Here is a 20,128-nt window from a genome sequence, read left to right as displayed (position 1 = left end):
CAGGTCTCCTAGGTGATGCAGAGGACAGAGGCCGTGTCTCCCTCGTGCCTGTGCCAGGTGCCCGTGCGGGGCTTTGGGACTGAGTGAGCACTGAGCCCCGAGTCCAGAGAGCCTGCAGTGTGGCTAGGGTGCTCATGGCCCCAGGCTTCTGTGTGGTTGGGAGCCGGCCCTCCGGCCACCACGGGTCCGCTGGCTATTAGAGGCTGTTTGAAACGGTCTTCCTGCCTGTCAGTACCCCCACCCCCCACCGCCAGCTCTGCGTCTCCCACCCCTTCACCCCTCGCCCTCACTCACTACACTTTTAGTCATTCTTGGCCTTGAGCTGAACCCTCTTGAGGTTCCCAGCCCGCCGGGAGTGGGTGGCCCCGGTGGCCCCACCCACCCCCACTTTCCTGATGCAGTTTTGCTTCTGGGTATGAGAGGGTCTCTGGTAGGTGCTAACTGGACTCAAATACTGCCTGACCATCTTCCCACTACGCAAGAGGTTGGACAGGAACTGTTTGCTAGAAATAGGTTATCTGAGTAGGTGGATGTTGAATGTTGCCAGGGCCACCATGTACAGTTGCCTGGGTTGTACACTGTGACAAGGGCTCTGGGTGAGCTGGGGCTGAGATCCAGCCATGTTCCCCTCACCCAGCCAAGTACCTACCATCGCCCTTCATGCACCCAAGGGGCTACCCTTCCTAATGCACAGCCCCTCAGAACCCGCCTCCCTGAAGCAGAAAGGTGGGTTTTTGTGGTGAGCATGGCCCTATCCCAGCCCAAGTTCCTCGGCTCCCTGGCCGCCTCCCCTCTCCCTCGAGCAGCCCCCCACCAGGCCTGAGTGCCGGGCTCTGCCCGGAGGCCTGCAGAATGGCAGCCTTTATCGGGAACCAGCCCTCCCTCTGGCAGGGCACGATACCCAGAAGATGGAGTGGCCGCCATGGGAAGCGCCAGCCACGCTGTTATCTGGGAGGCTCGGCTGGCCAGCCCTGGGGTTCCGATTAGGGAGCAGGGCTGTTGGCTGTGGGCGCCCACAGGGGTGTGGGGAGGCTCACTGGCTTGGCTCCTTCCCTCCATCAGCATGAGGCCAGGGCCTCAAGACAGAAAACCTGGGAAGCCCGGGGCTGCCCCCCCACTTCTCCTCCGCCCTCAGGGACCCCCGGGCCAGCCCCCCACACGCTGGATTCTCAGTGGCTCCTCCCACAGGAAGGTGGGCCCCCTGCCTCAGGTGGAAGGTTTCATCTCCTGATGGGGGCTCCATGCCCAACGAGGCCAGGAATGGGCTCCTTCCAGGACATCTGGACACTGATGGAGAATGAGGTGGGAATGGAGGGGCTCCCGGTCACTGTCCCTGTCTCATGTGGACCCGGCAGGTGAAATGCCGTCCAGAGAGGCGTACGGCCAGCCCTGCTCAAAGGTCCAAGGGCAAGCCACCCCCTGGTTGCTTTGAGGTTTCTGGGTGCCTGCAGAGGAGCTGGCCACAGCATGAGGGCGCTGGACGGTTCCCCCGTGACCCCCCGCCAGCAGCTGGGGAGTGGGGCTGCGGCACACAGGCTCAGCCCATCGTGGGCTCCCCACCAGTCTCGGACAGCCTGACAGACGGGTGGACGGACAAATGAGTCCCCAGCAAGCTTGCCTCTAGGCAGCCTTCCCCTCCTCATCCCCTCCTTCACATATGCTGGTCCTCCGAGGGCCAGCCAAGTAGGGAACCAGAGACCCACATACACCCAGGGCCCTGGTTCAGCGTCTAGAGCCCGGGGGCCCGGGTTCAGATCCTGCCAGCCCCTTCCAGCTGCGTGACCTCTTGGGGCCTCAGTCCTCACCTGTAAGGGGCGTAAGGAGAAGGCGGACTTAATTGGTTGGAGTAGGGGTGGGTGACTGTGCCAGCTGGGTCACACTCCAGTCCCTGAGGGAGGGGTGGCCGGTGGGCAATGCCCTGGGCTGGGGCCCAGGTGTCCTGGGTGGACTGGCAAGGGACGTGGACCCTGGTGGGTGAGCTGCAAAGTGACAGAGCCAGTCTCTGCCCCCTTCTCCAGGGGGCTGATAATGGGGCGCGGGCCTCCCCAGCCTCATTCTGGTCCCTGCCATCTTATCTGCCCCAGGGAAGACAAGGACCCAGTTAGAACGTTTTAGCTGGGCCTCCTGGCATATTTACACCTTATCTCTGCCATTAGGCCGGCAGTTATCTGATAATCGGGCCCATTAAGGCCACAGCCTGCCCGATCGGGGCTCCAGGAAGTGGGGCCGCCGCCACAGCGCTTGCTTGGGGACCAGGCCAGGCCACGTGAGGCCTCCGTGGGCCCAGGCAGCCCGGGTGGCACCCGAAGTACAAGGTAGCCCAGCCTTCCTGGGCAGAGGGTGTGGGATCAAGGAAGGGACTGACCTCTGAGGGCGCGACTGCCTGTCCCCTCATCCCAGGAGGACACAGAGGCTTAGGCAGTGCAGAGAATCCCCAGGCCTGCCTCAACAAACGCACACAACCTTGGGGCCCTCACACCTCAAAAATCTATTCCCTCCCAGGGCTGGGCCAGGGCCGTGTCCCTCTGGAGGCTCCCGGGGCCTTGGGGGAGGAGGGTCCTTCCTGCCTCCCCCAGCTCCAGGGCCTAGGGTCCGGCTTCCTCCTGACCCCGTCACTCTGGTCTCTGACTTCTCCATGTCTTCTGGGTCTCTTGTAGGGACGTCTGTCACTGAGTTTAGGGTCCCATCAACTAATCCAGGAGGATCTTCTCTCAGCCTCCTAACTTGATTACGTCTACAAAGACCCTTTTTCCAAATAAGGGCGCGTTCACGAGTTCTAGGCAGATGGATCTTCTAGGCGCCAGCGTCCAGCCCCCGTAGATGGTCCTGTGGACCATGCGGGGAGGCTAGCTGAACCCAGGAGCCTGACTCCAGACCCTGTCCCACCCCAAGTCCCACCCTGGGGAGAATGACGGTCTCAGGGACGCACAGCAGAGGCCTGTCTGTCTGTAGAAATGCAGCCATGCCCTGTGTTGGCCCTCCTACCCGTGCCCCGGGGCCCTGCTGGGCCACAGGAGCTTTTGGTGCCTGGAGGGTTTGCAGCCCCCTCCCTGCATGGCACAGGCGGCCACAGCCCCCAAGCGTCTCAGATCCTTATCAAGGAGAGGCCTTGCAGTGAGGCAGCAAGACTCAGGGCCCAGGCCTTTCTAGAAAGTGAGTGGTGGTCCCAGCAGCAGCATTCTGGGGTCCCCGTCCCTGCCCATCTGCAGGGAGTGAACGGAGCCAACACCAGCGCCCCCCAGGGGCAGACTCTGGCTTTGCCCAGGGCCTTGGGGTGGTGCGTGGCTCTTTGACTTGGTTTCTGCTCTGCGAGCCGCTAAGCATGTTGGTGGGTTGACACATTCAGTCCTCGCGCAGCCCGAGGAGGCAGGAAGTCTCGGGGAAGCATTTTCCCAGCTGCCGTCACAGGCTTGCTCTGTGGGTCTGGGCGGGGGGGGGGCCTCAAGCCAGTGGGGAGGGGCTGGGAGGACTGTGCGGAGGGGGGACCAAGAGGCCAGCCTCCCCGATGTTGGCACCCTCCACTGTGCGCCCCCCGTGTGCTGCAGGAGACACATGTCCTAACAGAGCAGCCGTGGTCCCCCCGGGCTCAGATCCGGCTGCGGGCACCCCGTCCCGTCCCCTGCGGCCCCCAGACAAGGGCTTGCTGCAGGGGTCAGCCCGGCTCCCAGGACCACAGGCCCCCTGGGGTGCCCCAGTCGTGGCAGTTGCTCCCGGTGGGCTTGGGGCTGCAGAGCTGGAGTGCGCCGGGCCAGCGGCGGGGCTGGGTGGTCACTGCGGCAGGCACGCCTCACTCCCCGCTGCTTCTCTCCACAGACGAGCTGGAGCTACTGTGGAAGGATGGGCAGAGCTGCGTGAGGGCTCGGCACAGCCTCGCCGAGGGCCTGTCCTGGGGCCCCTTCCGTGGGAATGTGCACAGCAAGGTCTCGTCGCCCGGGCAGCTGGAGCCGGTAAGGAGCCCCAACCCCAGCCACCCACCCTCCGGCTGCAGGACAGCAGCCTGGGCAGAGGCCGGCCAGGGGCACAGAACCCCTCAGCTCTGAGAGCCCAGCCCTGGTTACACTCTGGCCCCGGAGCACCTGCCCCTCTGCGCACACTGCACCGGGGAATGTGAGCCTGAGGTGTTGGGACTGGGAGGGTAGGAAGGAGTTGACTGCTTGGGAGCACAAGGAAGGCTTCCTGGAGGAGGTGACACAGGAAGGGCTTCTTGGAGGAGGCCCTTAATGAATGAGTAGAAGTTGGCAAGACAGAGAAAAGAGACGCGTGTTTGGAGTAGGGAGGCGACAAGGAGCCCAGTGTGGGGCTGGACCTGGCCTTTGTGGGCAGGGACAAGTGAGGTGGTTTTCCGGGAGCTTGGGGACCACAGCAGCAGAGACGCTGAGGTTCAGTTCATCCCTGGGGGTCCTTCTGGTGCCCCAGGGTCTTCACGTCCTCAGCACTTATGACCTGTTTGTGTCACTAAGAAGCCCACCCGGGCAGCGCCCTCCCACCAATCGCCACCGCAAGAGGGTGACTCACTTCGGGGTTAGTGCTTTCTTGGGGAAGTCGGTCTGCGTCCTCTCGCACGGGTACAAAAAAAGCTCCTTCTAAAATGCACTCTGGTGAAGACAGGGCACTAGTGTCTGGGAAACAATGGCCAAATGCATAGTGTGCAGTAGAACCAGAACCAGGAGGGGCTAGACCGTGACGCGTATTCCAGAAACCTCTCCTCGCCCTGCTGCCCCTCGCTTGAAAGACCAGGAGGCCCCCTGGGTGGGTCCCCTCAAGCCCGGGCTCAGGCGCCCCAGACGGGCAGCCACAGCCTGGGCCCTTTCTGATTCCCGATGTCGCATTCAGGTGCGACTTGACCCAGGTGCACCCTGGCTGGTGGGTGCCCCTCAGTGCCAGGCCTCCTGGTCCTCAGACCCCAGATGTGGACCTCTGGTCAGCCTCCGTGTGGTTTCGGGCAGTGGCAGGGCTGCAGGGCGGGGTTCCCCCATGCAGAGAGACTGGGTGCTGCCCGAGCAGCTCCATCCAGCGGCAGTCCAACAGAAGCCCCGCTTCTCAGCTGCAGAAACCAGGGTGCGGGGACTCGGCCTGCAGCGGTATCCGTGGGGCTGGTGGGGAGCTGCCCGGGGGGTGCCCAGCTGCAGGCCCTCGGACCACTGTCTATAGTGCCCACGTGCGTCGGAGTCTCTGGGCTGGGGCCTGGCTCCAGAGATCCAGGTGGTCTCCCAGGATCTAGACATGCAGCCTGGCCGGGGCCCCCCGGGGCCACCCACGCCGCCCATCATGGCGGAGCACCTGGGCGGGGGAACGCGTGCTGGCCTCGGCCGTGCAGTAGGGGGCTGGCAGTAGGGAGCAGGCCGGCCCCGCGGCACAGGGTCCGGAGCCCATCACCTCCTCCCCGTGGCTGTTCTGCTCCCAGGCAGGGTCCTGAGCTCCTTGAGCTTCTGCTCCTGAGCCTGTGAGGCTGCAGTGGGGACACAAGGGGGCCCTGAAGGGTCCGTGGGGCTGGAGCCTGCAGACCCTCCAATGTCCCTGCAGAGGACAGGGTGGCAGAGTCTGGAAAGTGGGGCAGCTGGTGGCATGCCCGCCTCCCAGGGCAGGTAGATGAGATGGTGCCTGCACGGTGCTTACCACCAGCGCACAGGACAGCTGGCCCTCCTGTCCCATGGCCCAAGCAGGGAAAAGTCAGTGGCAACCACAAGGCAGACTTTGGCTCCGCAGAGAGAACGGAGACTCTGGTGTTCCGAGCAGTCTCTTGAAGCAGTGAGCTCCCCATCACTGGAGGCATGTAAGCAGGAGTGGACTTTTCAGAGGGTGGGCTGTTGAGGGGCAGTCCACGGCTAGGAGGAGGAGTGTGTAGGCTGAGAGCTCCCCGTCTGAGTTCTCGGAAGCACTGATGAGATAAAGGGGTGAGCCTGTGTGTGGCCTGCCCCTCTCCCCTGCTCCCCACTCTGGAGACCGTCCGTCCCTCCGGGACAGGCAGGTGTCACTCCCTGCACACACCGAGTGTGCCCTCCTCACGCATGGCCCCAGTCTTCTCTGCCCGCGCCGTGTCCGCGTACTCCCCACCACACAGAGGAGGAAGCTGAGTCTCCAGTAGGTTGAGTGACTCGGTAACGGTGTCAGAATCAAGTAGCAGACGGGGATTCCACGCTGAGACCTCTGCAGGCTGTGTAAGGACAGGGCTGACCCGGCCTCAGGGTCTTGGCCATGTCCCCACCCCGCCCTCCTCTCTGAGGGCTTTGTCCTCCTTGGGCCTGGGGTGCGGGTCAGCCTGGGGGGACTTGGCAAAGGTTGGAGACGCTCTCCAGGCAGGGAGATAATGTCCACGGGGAGTGAGGGACCAGCGCCAGGGAAGCCAGTGGCCTTTGAGGCTCTGGCCGAGGAGCTGAGGGAGGAAGGAGCCTCGTCTGCTCGTCCCTGCAGCTTTATCTCCCGCAGAATTAAATCCTTGATTAACCCTTATCTCCCCAGCAGGCGCTATCTGCGCGTTGGCGCCAAGTGTCCAGACACACCGTACACGATGATTGATTTCTTAAAGATACGCGCGCCTTTCCGATACTTCATTTATTGTCTAAATATTTTTGCTAACATTTCAGCGAGCCCCTATCGAGCTCAGCTGATGGGTCCCAGTTCTCTCCCCCGCGCTCCTCCCAGCCCAGATCGTCCTACCAGCCGCCAGGCGGTGTGTCGTAGCCGTTCGGAGAGGGGCTCCGACGGTGGGGCGGCCCTTCCTCGCTGACTTCCTTAGCCCCGGAGCTACCTGCCGATGGGAGCGGGACGGGGGTGGCTCCCCTCACTGTCCCCCCGACCCCACACACACACACACGAGACTTTGGGGTGGGAACCCCAGAAGTACACAGAGCGAGTGCACAGAGCCTAGCAGGGGTCAGGTCCAGAGTAAGTCGTCCACCAGCTTGCTCTGTGACCTTGGGCAGGTCCCTCCCTGGTCGAGCTGTGGCTTCCACTTCCCAGGGTTCAGAAATCCAGCCAACTCTGAGATTTGCAGTCACGTACCCCAAAAATGTTCAGAATAGTTGGGTGGATGGATGGGTAGATGGATGGACGGATAAACAGACAGACGGATGGACAGACAGGTGGAGGAAGGGATGGACGGATGGATGGACAAGTGGATGGACAGATGGATGGACAAATGGACAGATGGACAGGTGGATGGACAGATGGAGAGATGGGTGGATGGGGGGATAGATGGATGGACAGGTGGATGGAGGGACAGACGGGCAGATGGACGCGTGGATGGATGGGTGGAAAAATTAACGAGCAAAGGAGCAAATGAATGAATGAGCAAACTCTCACACTGAGTCTGGCCCACAGTGGCTTGACCCATCTGTCTGTCCAGTAGTCCCCCCAGGGCTTACCCACTGTAGCCATGAGGCCACCGTGACATCACTGAGAGCTGGCAGCAGGGGTCGTGGGTGCAGGGGGGCAGCAGGTCCACTGGGGAGAAGGCCCTTCCAGAGTGGTTCGAACGAGCCCGGCTGGGCCGTGCCGCGCCACATCCTCACGCAGGGATCGGCACAGAGGGCCCTCAGGTGGGCCTCGCCCATCCGGCAGCTGGAGATGCTAGTGGCGCCGGGGTGCTAGGGGCCCCACCAGCTCTGAGCAGCCCTCGTGCAGGAAGCCCTGAGGCTGGGCACCGGGGGGCACTGCCCAGCAGAGTCCAGCCTCCTCACAGGACCTCTGCCTCTCTGCCAGGGCGGCGAGGAGGGCGGTGCGGGGTGCTCGGAGGCAGACGGCCTGCCGCTGGCTTTCTGGGTCCCTGACTCCCTCCCCCCACGCCTCAGCCTCTCTGCCTACAGCTGGAGGAGAGGGTCTGGGAGAGGCTGTGGGCGCAAAGGGTCGACTCAGACTGGCCTCCTGGAGGCCCAGGAGGAGGAACCGCCTGGTCTCAGGGACCACGGGACACCCCCCGCCGCACGGGGAAGACCTGAGCTGAGCGGTGGGTGGGAGATGTGTCTCCTGCGGCCAGGACCGCCATGGGCACCAGACCCGCCCTCACAGCTGGCTCCCTCCCTGAGCCCGAGGGCCACCCGAGGAAGAGGGCTGGCGGCCACAAGGAGCCGTCCACACGGCCCCCACCCCACCCCATCACACCGCATGCTCATCTCAGCCTGTGTCTCTAGCATGTTCTGCTTCCAGCCTTCGTTTGTGGTTTCTCGTCAGCCTGGGAGATCGGGATGGCATGTTCTCCTGGTGCCCCCACACCAGGCACATACCAGGCTCTGGGGGACTGTTCGACCAGAGAACAGGTGGATGGGTGGGGGCGGAAAGGGACGGGCAGGTGGGTGGAGGGGTGAGTGGATGGACAGTGGGAGGGAGGGATGGAGGGATGGATCAATATGTGGGTAGGTGGACGGACAGACGGACGGACGGATAGATGGGTGGTGGAGGGGTGAGTGGAGGGTAGATGGAGGGAGGGAAGCATGGATGAGTAGATGGATGGTAGGTGGAAAGAAGGAAGCCAAGACCACGCAGACCCCATTTCTAGTCCCACGCACACAGCCACCGCCTGCAGCCCCGGGCATCACACAACTCTGTGCGCTTCAGTCCTGACCTGTGAAATAGTAGGTTCTCCGCAGAGTCTGGGGGAGAGGAGGAGCCAAGGACAGAAAGGCAGTTGCCTCTGGGAGGGCGAGCAGGGCCCCATCAGAGCCCAGACTGGGCCTGCCCCAGCCCTGACCTCGCATGAGCGTGCCCCACAGTGGCCCGGGGGAGGCCTGGGCAGCCCCACTGGCCTTCTGCAGGGCACTGTGGCTCGCCGGGCTGGGCCACCCCCTCCCGCCTTTCTGCCTCCCTTTCCCCCGTGATGCTGCTTTATGAGGTGGCCAGCAAGGTTTGGGAACAGCCCCGATAAAGTCACAGAGGATGGGGCAGAGATAGAGTTTCCGATGGTTATCAGCAGACAGAGTCCAGACACTGACCTCCTTGTTGGGGGAAACAAGGAGTGATCTCAGTCGCACTGGGGAACTTTGAGTGGCCGCGCATTAGCTCGGGGGCTGGGTGGGGCGGTCCTGGGGCCAGGAGGAACAGGCGCGACCCCACGGGCCTGCAGACTGGGCGGGCAAGGGGGCGTCTTCCTGAACCTGGACACGGCCTGTCCAGGGTGAGCGGGACCCGGATGGGACCCGGGAGGCGCCTTGGAGGGAAGGTGGCCGGCAGCACAGGCCAGGCAGGGGAGTGACAGCCCCTCCCAGCCATGCACCCCATATCCCTGCCCACGGGAAGCGCAGTGTCAGCCAGGAAGAGGGCCTGCTTCGGCCCAACGCCTTCGGCCGCCAGAGAAAGGGGCTTCTGTTACCGGGCTGCTCGGAACGGGGGGTGGGGGGAAGAGAAGACCCAACAGCGGGGCTGCCGTGTTAGGCCCTCCCCAGGGTGGCGGTCGCGCAGCCCCAGGACGCGAGTGCAGAGAGGCCAGGGAAGGTGGTGTCCCCAGGCGGCCCCCGTTCAGGCGGGGGGCCCCGGCATCGAGAGGTCACAGGCCGAGTCAGGCAGCCCCAGATGCCCCGGCCTGTTCCACCCCCAGCCCCATCCTCCCAGCCCACCCGCCGCCCCGACAGGCAGGGACCCCGGCGCCGCAGCCTTCGCTCGGGCAGGCCGCAGGAGCCCGGCCGTGCAGCGTCAGCAGTCCGGCGTTTTCATCATGCTGGGAGCACACAGCCCGCGCCAGTGATAAGCATTAACCCTACCGGGAGGCTGTCAGTCTCAGTTTGAGGTTTAGAAATATTGGAACGAATAATTAGATTTCATATCGTTACCACAGCGCCAATCGGAGAATCAGGCAGATTAATTTTTTTCACCCTCCTCTGCTCATTAATATTCATTAGAGACTCAGGAGGCCCCCCCCCCCCCCCCAGCAGCCCCAGAGCTGCTGGCCCGGTCAGCGCAGCCGGGACTCGGGGGCCACCGGTCACCCACTGCAGCGGCAGCCCCACCCGGCCGCTCCCCCGCCCCCCACTGTGGCCCCTCTGAGCTGGCGGGACCCCCAGCTGGTGTCCTGCTCCGCAGCTGAGGGGTCCCCAGCTGTCTGCGAAAAGAAGGGTGTTGCCTGCGGCCAGCCGGCCCGGAGCCGCTCTGTGATGGAGATGCTCTCCCCGGGGTTGGCCTGTGGCCACTGCGGACGGCAGCCTTCTGGGCCCAAATGCGCAGCCCTTGTCTGCTGTGTCCTGCTGGCCGCAAGGGGGGGGGCGGGGGCTCTTCTGTGCTGGTTGCGCACAGGTGGGCATGGCTGGGAAGGAGGGGGTCGCACAGATCGGTGCTTCCTGGTGCCCTGGCAGGGCTGAGAAGCAGCCTTGACCACCCAGCCCCACTGCCGGGAGCCGGTGGCAGGACGATGGCAGGTCTGTGACAAGCACCGGGCTTGGGTCACAGCTCTGAGGAGGGGCACTGCCCCTGTGCAGAGAGGGCAGGCATGGGTGCAGACTGCTTCCGCCTCCATGGCCAGGCCACACCCCACTGGCCACGCTGCCCCAGCCTTGTTGGGAGTTTCCGCAGGAATGCTTGGCTCGGGGGCCCGCGTCTGCTGCACGGTGGGGGGGTGCGGGCAGAGTGGACGGGGGTGCCACGCCTGGACTGGACCCCAGAGCCCAGGGAAGTACCTGCGCTTGTGCCTGGCAGGGAGGTGCCCCAAATCTGAGGACACTGTCCCACCGTGGGGGTGTCCCAGCTGGCAGCTGCATGGGCCCCTGGGTGCACAGAGCCACCCAGTCTGGGAGGCAGCGTTTCCAGGTGAGACTGGTTTTCCAGTACACGGTCCCCGTGCACCACTTCCGAATAAAATGCACTTGTTTGCATAAAACAAATGTACCCCAAAGTGGGTGCGTGCTGTGCCTTTGCCCACGGGGCCTGGGGGCAGAGCTTGGGCTCCCCTGTTCAGCGAAGCCAGCCCAGTCCCAGGTCCGGCACTGGGGCAGAGGGCCCGGGTGTGGCAGCAGTCACCCCGACCTCCTAGGGCAAAGCAAGGCCAGGGTTCTGTCCCTCCTGGAGCCTTCCCCAGACCCGTGCTGGTCTCCTCACCCCGATGAGGGGCCGGGCTGTGGAGTGGGACCGCAGGCAGCTCTCCCTCCCCAGCACCAGGCTCTGTATGCCTCCTCTCCTGCTGGGGTGGCCCTGGGTGTCAACAATCAGGGACCCCCCTGCCCCCACTCTGCAGACCCCGGTAGCAGCCTCAGGAGCTGAGCCCAGAGCACTCTTGTCTTTCAGGCTTGTAGACCGAGCCAGGGAGAGGACATGGCCGGGCGAGGTGGTACTGGTGTAAGCCTCGCCCCCGTTTCCCCCTTCTCCCCACCTCCCTTCCCTCCCTCGAGGTGGGAGAAGGGCTAAGCCCACACACGGATGGCCATCTCTGGGAGCCTCAGGGAGGCTGAGCCAGCCTCGGCATGGGGACCTCAGCTCTGGGCCCAGGAGGTTATTCTAGTGTCTGCCGTGTGCTGGCCTCAGGACAGACAGGACAGAGGTGGGCCTGCCGTGCCCTGCCTCAGGGAGGACAGAGGAGCCCCTCTCTAGGGAGACACCCTCTCCTTAAGGCCCCTCTTGGCCTCAGCTCAGACCTAGCTCACTTAGGGGGCCAGTGTGGGGGGAACCCATGCTCGATCTGGCCCATGCCCCCACAGGCCGCCCTGTTTACTCCACAGCCTGCCAGAGCAGGGAGGCAGGGCAAGAGCCCAGATCTGGGTGCGAATCCCCTCTCCATGGCTGCCTGGGCCGTGGTTTCTAAGCAAGCCCCATGCCCCGGGCGTAGAAGGGGCCGGCTACTGGCTGCGTTGGTGGGAGGCCTTCCTGCCAGGGGGCTCAGCCTCTTCCCTCGGCGCCATGCGGGACCCCTGAACGGGCTCTTCCCGTGCTCTGTCCTTGAGGAGTCCCCTTCCTCTCCCGCAGGGCCCTGCCCGGACGCTGCTGCTGGAGGACGAGCACTGCTGGCTGCGGTTGCTGCCTCAGGCCCTGACCGAGGCCGAAGCCAACACGGAGGTCTACAGGAAGGGTTGGTATCATGGTGCTTCCCTCGCGGCCTTCCGGCAGGTGGGGGTCACTCAGCTGGCCTTAAAGGGACAGCAGCCTGCTGGCCCCAGCAGAGTAGGTGAGCTAGGGCCAGGCCTTGGGACGCCCTGATGGAGGAGGTCAGCCCCAGGGTCTCGGGGGGCTGGCATGCTGCTGCTCTCCCCGGGTCTCTAGCAGACCACCAGGGTCAGCAGAGAATCCCAGGCCCCAGGGGCCAAGTGTCTGCTAGCCTGTGGTCCTGTGCAGTCCGCCGTGCTCCGGGAAGGGCAGGAGGGCCACATTCAGACCCAGCCAGTGAGGCCTGGGCCACATCCCCTGGCCTTTTCGGGCCTGTTTCTGCCCTTGCCTCCCTGCATCTTCTAGAAGGAGTGGCTCCGGAGGGAGGAGGGGAAGGACACCCCCCCACCCCGACACACACTGCTCAGTTCCGAGAGCTCAGGCCACTCAGATGTGAGGCCGGGGCCTCCTCCCTCCCCGAGGGGACGACGTCAGGACAGCAGGGCAGTTTCTGCAGCCACGCCAGGTTTGGCCAACACAGCCGGCGGGAGGGTGTGTGCCCTGCGACCACAGGAGGTGGCCTCGTTCCCCTGTGGGGGGCTCTGCTTTGCTGCAATGTTTCTGGGGTGCGGGGAGCCTGGCCACGTTGCCTCCCCACACGCGGTGCATTCGCGGCATGCTCCTAGAGGAGACAAGCTCCATCCCGTGGGCAGCTCATTTCCGGAGGGAGCCAGAGGCCGTCCGGGGCAGGCCAGGGGCACATGCCCAGCCCGGCGGGCCTTACGGGCAGCCCCCTCTCCAGCTCAGTTCCCCCGAGGAGACTCCTTGGCTTGCTGGAGGTGGGAACCTGGCCACACTCCACTCCTCTGTGCCCTGCAGGGTGGGGGAGGACCCCAGCCCCCACCCACGAAGGGTACTTGGATGCGCCGTCAGCCCCGGGTGTGTTAACCCGGCCAGGACGCCGGCCAGTTAGTGCTGCGTGGCCTGCCCCTCCCGCCCCGGTCAGCAGGGCTCCAGCCCCCGTCCGCCAGGCAGGACAAGGTCCTCACAGAGGACAGGCGTGAGTTTGGGCTGGGAGGTGGGGGGCAGGGCTGCAGCTCCAGGTGTGGGGTTCCTGGTGGCCTCAAGCACGAGCAGGCGGTGGGCAGGCGGGTGCCTGGGAGGTTGGCTGGAGCTGCCCCCTGCCGGCCACCACGGGAACGACAGCTCTCAGGGGAGCAGTGGGGAGGGGAGGGCCCGTGGGGCACTGGGCTCTGCTGCCTGTCCCCCAGGCCACCGCTCTCCTGGACACCAGGGCAGCCATGCGGGCACCCCTCGGGGCCTCCCATGAGGCTGTTGCTCCTAGAGGCAGGATGGTCATTACAGAGACGGGCCTGACCCAGCCGTCAGGAGCCTGGTGCACCACCCCGCCGGGGGCCTGGCTCCATCCCCCGCCCACATTCAGAACCCTGGTCTCCAGGAGAGGGCCATGCAGAGGGGCTCGGAAAGGGAGGGTGAGCCGCCCGCAGCCCTCCCATCACCAAGGCTTTCGCCCCCACAGACGAAGCCCTCTGGTGCAGACTCACCAAGCCGGTGCCCACCGGCGGACGGCTGAGTGTGCTGCTCATGGCGGCCGAGCCTGGGGGCCCCCCCAGCCACGCTGTGAAGAAGCCAGCAGAGCCCGGGGGCCCAGCCCCTGCCGACATCCAGCTCCTGCCGCAGCAGGCCGGCATGGCGTCCATCCTGGCCACGGCGGTCATCAACAGTGAGTACACGACGCATGCCCCCTGGGCTCCGGGGCTGAGCACTGGGACCTGAGCGGCGGAGGCCATGCTGCAGCCGATGAGTGTGGGGGACAGGGGCAGGCCCCAGGCAGTGGCAGTCCCCACAGGGTCCCCGGGCCCCACCTGCTCTCCCCCTGCCAGCTGGGCAAGGAGCAGGTTACGGGTCCATGGTGGGGTGCAGAGCAGCAGCCTGGCTCCCACCCCGGCAGAGGCCAGGGCCGTGTCCACAAGCGTCACTACACGGCCTGGCATCCCCTGGGGCAGAGCCACCCCATGAGAACACCTGGGTGAGAGACTCGCTCACTCCCTGCGGGGATGCTCAGGGTTGGACCGCGGCTGCACACAGAGTAGGGTTTCCTCTGCACTCCACACACACGAACCAAGGGGTCCAGGCTCCAGGGTTGCCCGGCCGGCTCCCCGCATGGCGCAGCTCACAGAGTGGGGGCACGAACAGAGGATGGCAGTGGCCAACTTTATTCGGAGCGCTTGGGCCTAAGCCAGCAACGTGGTTCTACCAGCGTGGTACCAGGCGAGGGCCCGCATTTCCTCTCGGAGCCTCTCGGGCACTTGGGCAGGGTCCGCTCTCGTGGCCGAGATCCCCGGGCCATGAGGGGTGGCAACTGCAGGGCCGCAGGACGGGAAAGAAGTGACGGAGAAGCCCCACACGAGGCGGGCTTGCAGCACAGGCTGGACGGGGACCTGCCGTGTCTCGCGCTGAGCACCGTGACCCCCACCAAAGGGGAGCCCCGGAGGTGGCACCTGAGGGCAGTGGGGGGGCACGGCGTCCTGGCTGTGGTGACACCCAGGGCAGAGAAAGGACCACGGAGCTGAGTGAGCAGGAGGGAGGGTGTGGAGGGGACGTGGCTTGCGTCGCTCAGACTCGGGCGATGCCCGTGTGCACCTGTGGGCTGGTGGAAATGACGTGGGGGAGGGACGGGCTACAGGTGGATATTCAGCCCCAGAGCCCTCCAGGGAGAGCACAGGGCCTCTGGGGGCCTGGGCGCGGGGGACCGAGGGGGTGCTGAGCAGGTAGAGCCCGTCCAGACACCGAGGTTGCAGGGGAGGGAGACTGGAAGGGGCTCTCCGGGCCCGGGACGGCCAGCTCACCACAGCCGCCAGGAGCAGAAATGCCCAGGGTGACCCAGCAAGGTCCGTCCAGCCCCCAGCACTGAGCCAGCCTCACCCCCCGGCCCCGTCCTCTGTCCTGGCTGCTCAGAGGGGGCCAAGGGAGTCCAAGCTGCTGGGACGGCTTCCCCCCTTGGGTCTGACGCTTTGGTGTCCACACCTCACCCAGAAACAGCAGGACCGTTGCCATCGCAGGCTACACCCCTTACATACCCTATTCCCTTCCCCCCAGCACCCACCTCCGCCTTGAGCGCTAGAAAAGCTTCCGTACAGAGTCCACCATACCTGGTTTAAGTCAGACCCAACCTCCCTGGGCCTCCATCTTCTCACCTGTGCAGAGGGATCATAGTAACATGGGCGTCTGTGCAGGTCTCCCGGACGCACCAGCGGGACTTGGCCCGGGTCAGCCCTGGGGCAGGGGGACCATGACTGTCCTCACTAAACCTCAGGCCTATGTCCAGGGCTTGAGCGGGCATCTGAGGCCCAGCCCCTCTCCCCACCCGCAGCACCCTTCCCAGCCCCGGCCCTACAGGGACAGAAACAAACCCACCAGGTGCTTTCAGGTTACAGTTCGAGCTCAGCGCCTCAGCCAACGAACAGAGCTGCCCTGAGGCCCCCAAATCAGAGGAACACGAGAGGGAGGAGAAGGGCCCCCTCTGCCGTAACTGGGGACCTGGGATACATCTGATGCCGGTGTGAGAACCAGGTCCTAAGCTGCACTAGAGCCTGGACACGTCCTAGGGCCCAGAATGAGGCTTCCACCTGCCGTGTCTTCAGCCAAGGGGCGGCGGGCCGTGGAGCAGAGACAGCTTTCCTCACCGCCCTGCTAGAAAGACCCCAAGAACCACCCACGAAAAAAACCTGCACCAGCTGGGAAAACCCCGCACCCCTGCCACCTGAGCTCCTATAAACCGAAAAGTCACAGGCCTCCTGTCTGAGATAAACATGCAGAATTAAGCAGTTATGACCCATCGGTAGCTGATGTGAAACCACTGGGGGGGGAGTTGAGAGGGGGAGGGCTCCTCTTCCTCCGCAGCCCCCAGTCTCCCCACTCGAGGCCGCCCAGAGCCACGCTCTGCTCTTGTCCTCTTGCCCACGTGCTTCACGGGTGTCCTGCACACCTGGCCACTCCGACTGGCTCCCTTGCGCACACACGGGTGTCTCCTCCACAGGGGCCCAGGTCCGTGCCCGCCCTTCTACCCGCTCACAGCACACCAGCACCGGCAGGTACCTGCCTGCCCTCACCAACACGTGGCCACCCCTGCCTAGTCACACGCGCAACATGGCAGCCGTCCAGCCTCCCTCCCTCGGAGGTCTGCGGGCACGGCCACACCCCTCCCACTGGCCCCCACAGAGGCTCTGGCATCTTTCCGTCGGGGGGCTCACGGTTGGGAGGCAGCATGGGGGCCAGCCTGAGGGGAGGTTACTCAGAGACCCCCCCCCCATCCATGCGGTCCGATGGCATCCTGGAGAGCGAGAGAAAGAGAACCCGGGTTCTCAAGGGACAGAGCGTGAGCAGCAGTGACCAGGAGGGAGGGACCCCCGCTCCCCCATTCCTGCATCTCCGTCCTCGGGATGTCAGAGGCCCTACGCGCAAAGCCGTCCGTTTCTGGAGGCTCACTGCCTGGCCTTGAGCTGTGGGCAGCCCCCCCCCCGCTACGGTGCGGGGGCCCCTCAGTCTGCGCCCGCCTCTCCCCCGACAGAAGATGTCTTCCCCTGCAAAGACTGTGGCATCTGGTACCGCAGCGAGAGAAACCTACAAGCCCACCTGCTGTACTACTGTGCCAGCCGCCAGGGCACGGGTGCCGCGGCCGCAGCTGCCGACGACAAGCCCAAGGAGACCTACCCCAACGAGCGCGTCTGCCCCTTTCCCCAGTGCCGCAAGAGCTGTCCCAGCGCCAGCTCCCTGGAGATCCACATGCGGAGCCACAGCGGTGAGCCCCTCCCCAGGACCCCCGCTGTCTGCAACAGGGCGTGCGCGCCCTCAAGCAATGCATTTCTGCCCCCTCTGGCCCCCAGCTGCCCGCCCTGCCACAGACAAGCCTGTGTGGTCCTCCCACCGCACCCCAGTGCTCCCGCAGCACGTGGCCCACCTGTGCTCATCAGAAGGGTCAGTTCGGGGCCGGGCCCTTGCCGCAGCCCCAGGAGACAAGGGGCAGAGAAGGCAGAGTTCACACAGACACCCCCCACCCCCCACCCCATGTCACAGGTCCTTGGCCAGCTGGGCTCCAGGAGCCCACCCCTCACTCAGCCCTGTGTTCCAGGAGAACGGCCCTTCATCTGTCTGATCTGCCTGTCGGCCTTTACCACCAAGGCCAACTGTGAGAGGCACCTGAAGGTGCACACAGACACGCTGAGCGGTAGGTGGGGGCCGGGAAGGGGATGGGGGTGGGGGGGGCACCCTACCCCAGGGCCCTGATAGCCCAGCCTGCCTGCAGGTGTCTGCCACAGCTGTGGCTTCATCTCCACCACAAGGGACATCCTCTACAGCCACCTGGTGACCAACCACATGGTCTGCCAGCCGGGCTCCAAGGCTGAGATCTACTCACCAGGGGCCGGGCACCCCACTGCCAAGCTCCCCCCAGGTGAGGCCCTGGGCTCCCCATGAGGACTGGGCAGGGATGGGGCTGGTCCTCATGGCTGCCAGGGGTAAATTTCAATCTTGGCCCTCCACCACCTCTGCCCAGTCCAGCTGTCCCCTTCCCGCCCTCCCCCTCAGGTCTGGCCCAGGTAGGTCCTGCTCCAGCCCTGAAGTGTGGCCCCTGGGGTCTCCCTGCAGACAGTCTGGCCAGCTTCCAGCAGCCCACGGCCCTGCACGGCCCCCTGGCTTCTGCCGACCTCGGTCTGGCGCCCACCCCATCGCCAGGACTGGACAGGAAGGCCTCGGTGGAGACCACCAATGGAGAGGCCAGAGCCGCCCCCCAGAACGGGGGCAACAGCGAGCCCCCCGCAGCGCCCCGGGCCATCAAGACGGAGGCTGCCACGGAAGAGCCCGAGGCGGAGCCAGGGCCCCCGGCCGCATCGCGGACACCATCCCCGCCCAGCCCCGCGGCGGCCAGAGTGAAAGCCGAGCTGTCCAGCCCCACGGCGGACTGCAGCCCTGGCCTGGGCGAGCTGGGGCTGGCGGCCGGCACGCTCTTCCTGCCGCAGTTTGCCGCGGCGCCGCCGGCCTCCGAGATCCTGGCCAAGATGTCCGAGCTGGTGCACAGCCGGCTGCAGGCGGGCGCGGGGGCGCAGGCCGGGCTCTTCGCGGGGGCCCCCAAGGGCGCCACGTGCTTCGAGTGCGACATCACCTTCAACAACGTCAACAACTTCTACGTGCACAAGCGCCTCTACTGCTCCGGCCGCCGCGCGCCCGACGACGCGGCCCCCGCGCGCAGGCCCAAGGCGCCCCCGGCCCCCGCCCGCGCGCCCCCCGGGCCCCCACCCGCAGACGCCGACGCGGGACGTGCGTCGCCACGCTCCGGGACGCGCGAGGACGAGGCGGGCGGCGCGGCCACCCCCGAGGCCGAGCCCGAGGCGGAGGGGGGCAGCCGGGGCAGCCCGAGCCCGGGCAGCGGGGCGGACGAGGACGACGACCCCCGCCGGACGCTGTGCGAGGCCTGCAACATCCACTTTAGCCGGCACGAGACCTACACGGTGCACAAGCGCTACTACTGCGCCTCGCGCCACGACCCGCCGCCGCGCCGGCCCGCGCCCGCCGGGACGCCCGGGACCCCTGCGCCCGCCGCGCCCGCCGCGCCTCCCGTGCGCACGCGCAGGCGCCGCAAGCTGTACGAGCTGCACGCGGCCGGCGCGGCCCCGCCCCCCGCCGCCGGCCCCGCCCCCGAGCCGCCCGCGTCGTCGTCGTCGTCGCCGTCGCCGTCTCCCCGGCCCGGAAGCGGTGGGCTCGACCCCGCCGACGGCCCCATCGACCTGAGCAAGAAGCCGCGGCGGCAGGCGGCCCTGCCCGCGGCCCTGCCCGCGCTGGCCGACTACCACGAGTGCACGGCCTGCCGCGTGAGCTTCCACAGCCTCGAGGCCTACCTGGCGCACAAGAAGTTCTCGTGCCCCGCGGCCCCGCGCCGCCTGCGCGCCGCCCCCGAGGACGCGGCCGTCGTGTGCCCCTACTGCCCGCCCGACGGGCCGGTGCGCGGCGACCTCGTGGAGCACCTCCGCCTGGCGCACGGCCTGCTGCTGGCCCAGCCCCCCGCCAGCGCCCGGACGCCCTCGCCCGCCGCCCCCCGCGACGGCCTCAACGGCCGCGAACCCCGGGAGCCGGGCCCCGGCGCGCCCGACGGCAGCCCCCGGCCCGGCCCGCCGCCTCCCTCCCCGGGCCCCGACGCGGGGCCGCCGCGCCCGCCGACGCCGCCGCCGCCCCGCGCGGACAAGGGCGTGCAGACCCCGGGCAAGGCGGCGCCGGGCGGCCAGCGGTACTGCCGCCTGTGCAACATCCGCTTCAGCAGCCTGTCCACCTTCATCGCGCACAAGAAGTACTACTGCGCCTCGCACGCGGCGGAGCACGGGCCCTGAGCCGCCGCCACACTACAGCCGGCACCGCGGGCTTAATAAAGAGGTTCAGCCTGAGAGCGCGGCGGTGCGCGGCCTGGTTGTCTGCGCGCGGGCCCGGGGGCAGGGGACGCACGGGCCATCACCGGGCGCCCGGGCCACCGCCGGGGTCGCGTGCTCAGTGGCCCCAGAGCGGAGCCGAACCCCAGTCCCGAGACGCCACAGCACATCCTGATGGTCGCAGCCCTGCAGGCCGCTCTGGACCCGCCTGGGGCACTGGGGACCACGCCCTGACCTTCCCCGCCCTCTGCTGCCTTCCAGGGCGCTACCGGAAGCTCGCGGTTGGCCACCAGATACCGAAGGGAAGGACTTCGGACTGGCCAGCCAGCAGGGGAGGAGGAAGCCCTGTGCTTGCCAAGGCTCGTGGGGAGGGAAGGGACACAGGCATCCAGCAGGCACCAGAGGACTCAGTGGGCAGGGCAGGGAAGGGGGCAGGGGGTCCCACAGCGTGCCCTGGGGCCAGCGGGAGCCAAATCCTGAGCTGGGCATAGCATGGCACCTGTAGGGGCTCCAGGGCGATCTCCCACCCCAGTCTGTCCCGCTGTTTACCGCAGGACCTGGGTGGCCACACCCCAGCAGAGTCCAGCCATGCTCTCACCCTGCGGCCAGCGGCCTCTGCTAGAAAGCACCCATCCGTCCTCCCAGCTTTGCCAGAAGAAGCAGAGCGTTCCACACACACCCCCCACAGCCCAGTC

At 66.3% G+C, this 20,128-nt stretch overlaps 1 protein-coding gene across 1 annotated transcript in view; it reads left to right on the top strand.

The window, feature by feature from the left end:
- Window positions 1-19,412, top strand: part of ZFPM1 (zinc finger protein, FOG family member 1) — a 63,270-nt gene extending 43,858 nt beyond the window's left edge. Inside the window, exons 4-10 of the mRNA XM_032853785.1 lie at window positions 3,814-3,947; window positions 11,881-11,983; window positions 13,538-13,741; window positions 16,589-16,819; window positions 17,150-17,245; window positions 17,324-17,470; window positions 17,665-19,412. Of these exons, the coding sequence (XP_032709676.1) occupies window positions 3,814-3,947; window positions 11,881-11,983; window positions 13,538-13,741; window positions 16,589-16,819; window positions 17,150-17,245; window positions 17,324-17,470; window positions 17,665-19,397 (2,648 nt within the window). The 3' untranslated portion in view covers window positions 19,398-19,412. The remainder of the gene's footprint in view (window positions 1-3,813; window positions 3,948-11,880; window positions 11,984-13,537; window positions 13,742-16,588; window positions 16,820-17,149; window positions 17,246-17,323; window positions 17,471-17,664) is intronic.
- The last annotated feature ends 716 nt before the right edge of the window (window positions 19,413-20,128 follow it).

Source organism: Lontra canadensis, unplaced genomic scaffold, assembly GCF_010015895.1.
Source record: "Lontra canadensis isolate GAN:19392208 unplaced genomic scaffold, GSC_riverotter_1.0 scaffold8, whole genome shotgun sequence".
Classification (NCBI taxonomy): domain Eukaryota; kingdom Metazoa; phylum Chordata; class Mammalia; order Carnivora; family Mustelidae; genus Lontra; species Lontra canadensis.
The sequence above is the reverse complement of the archived record's forward strand: the minus strand, read 5'-3'. Positions and strand labels throughout refer to the sequence as shown.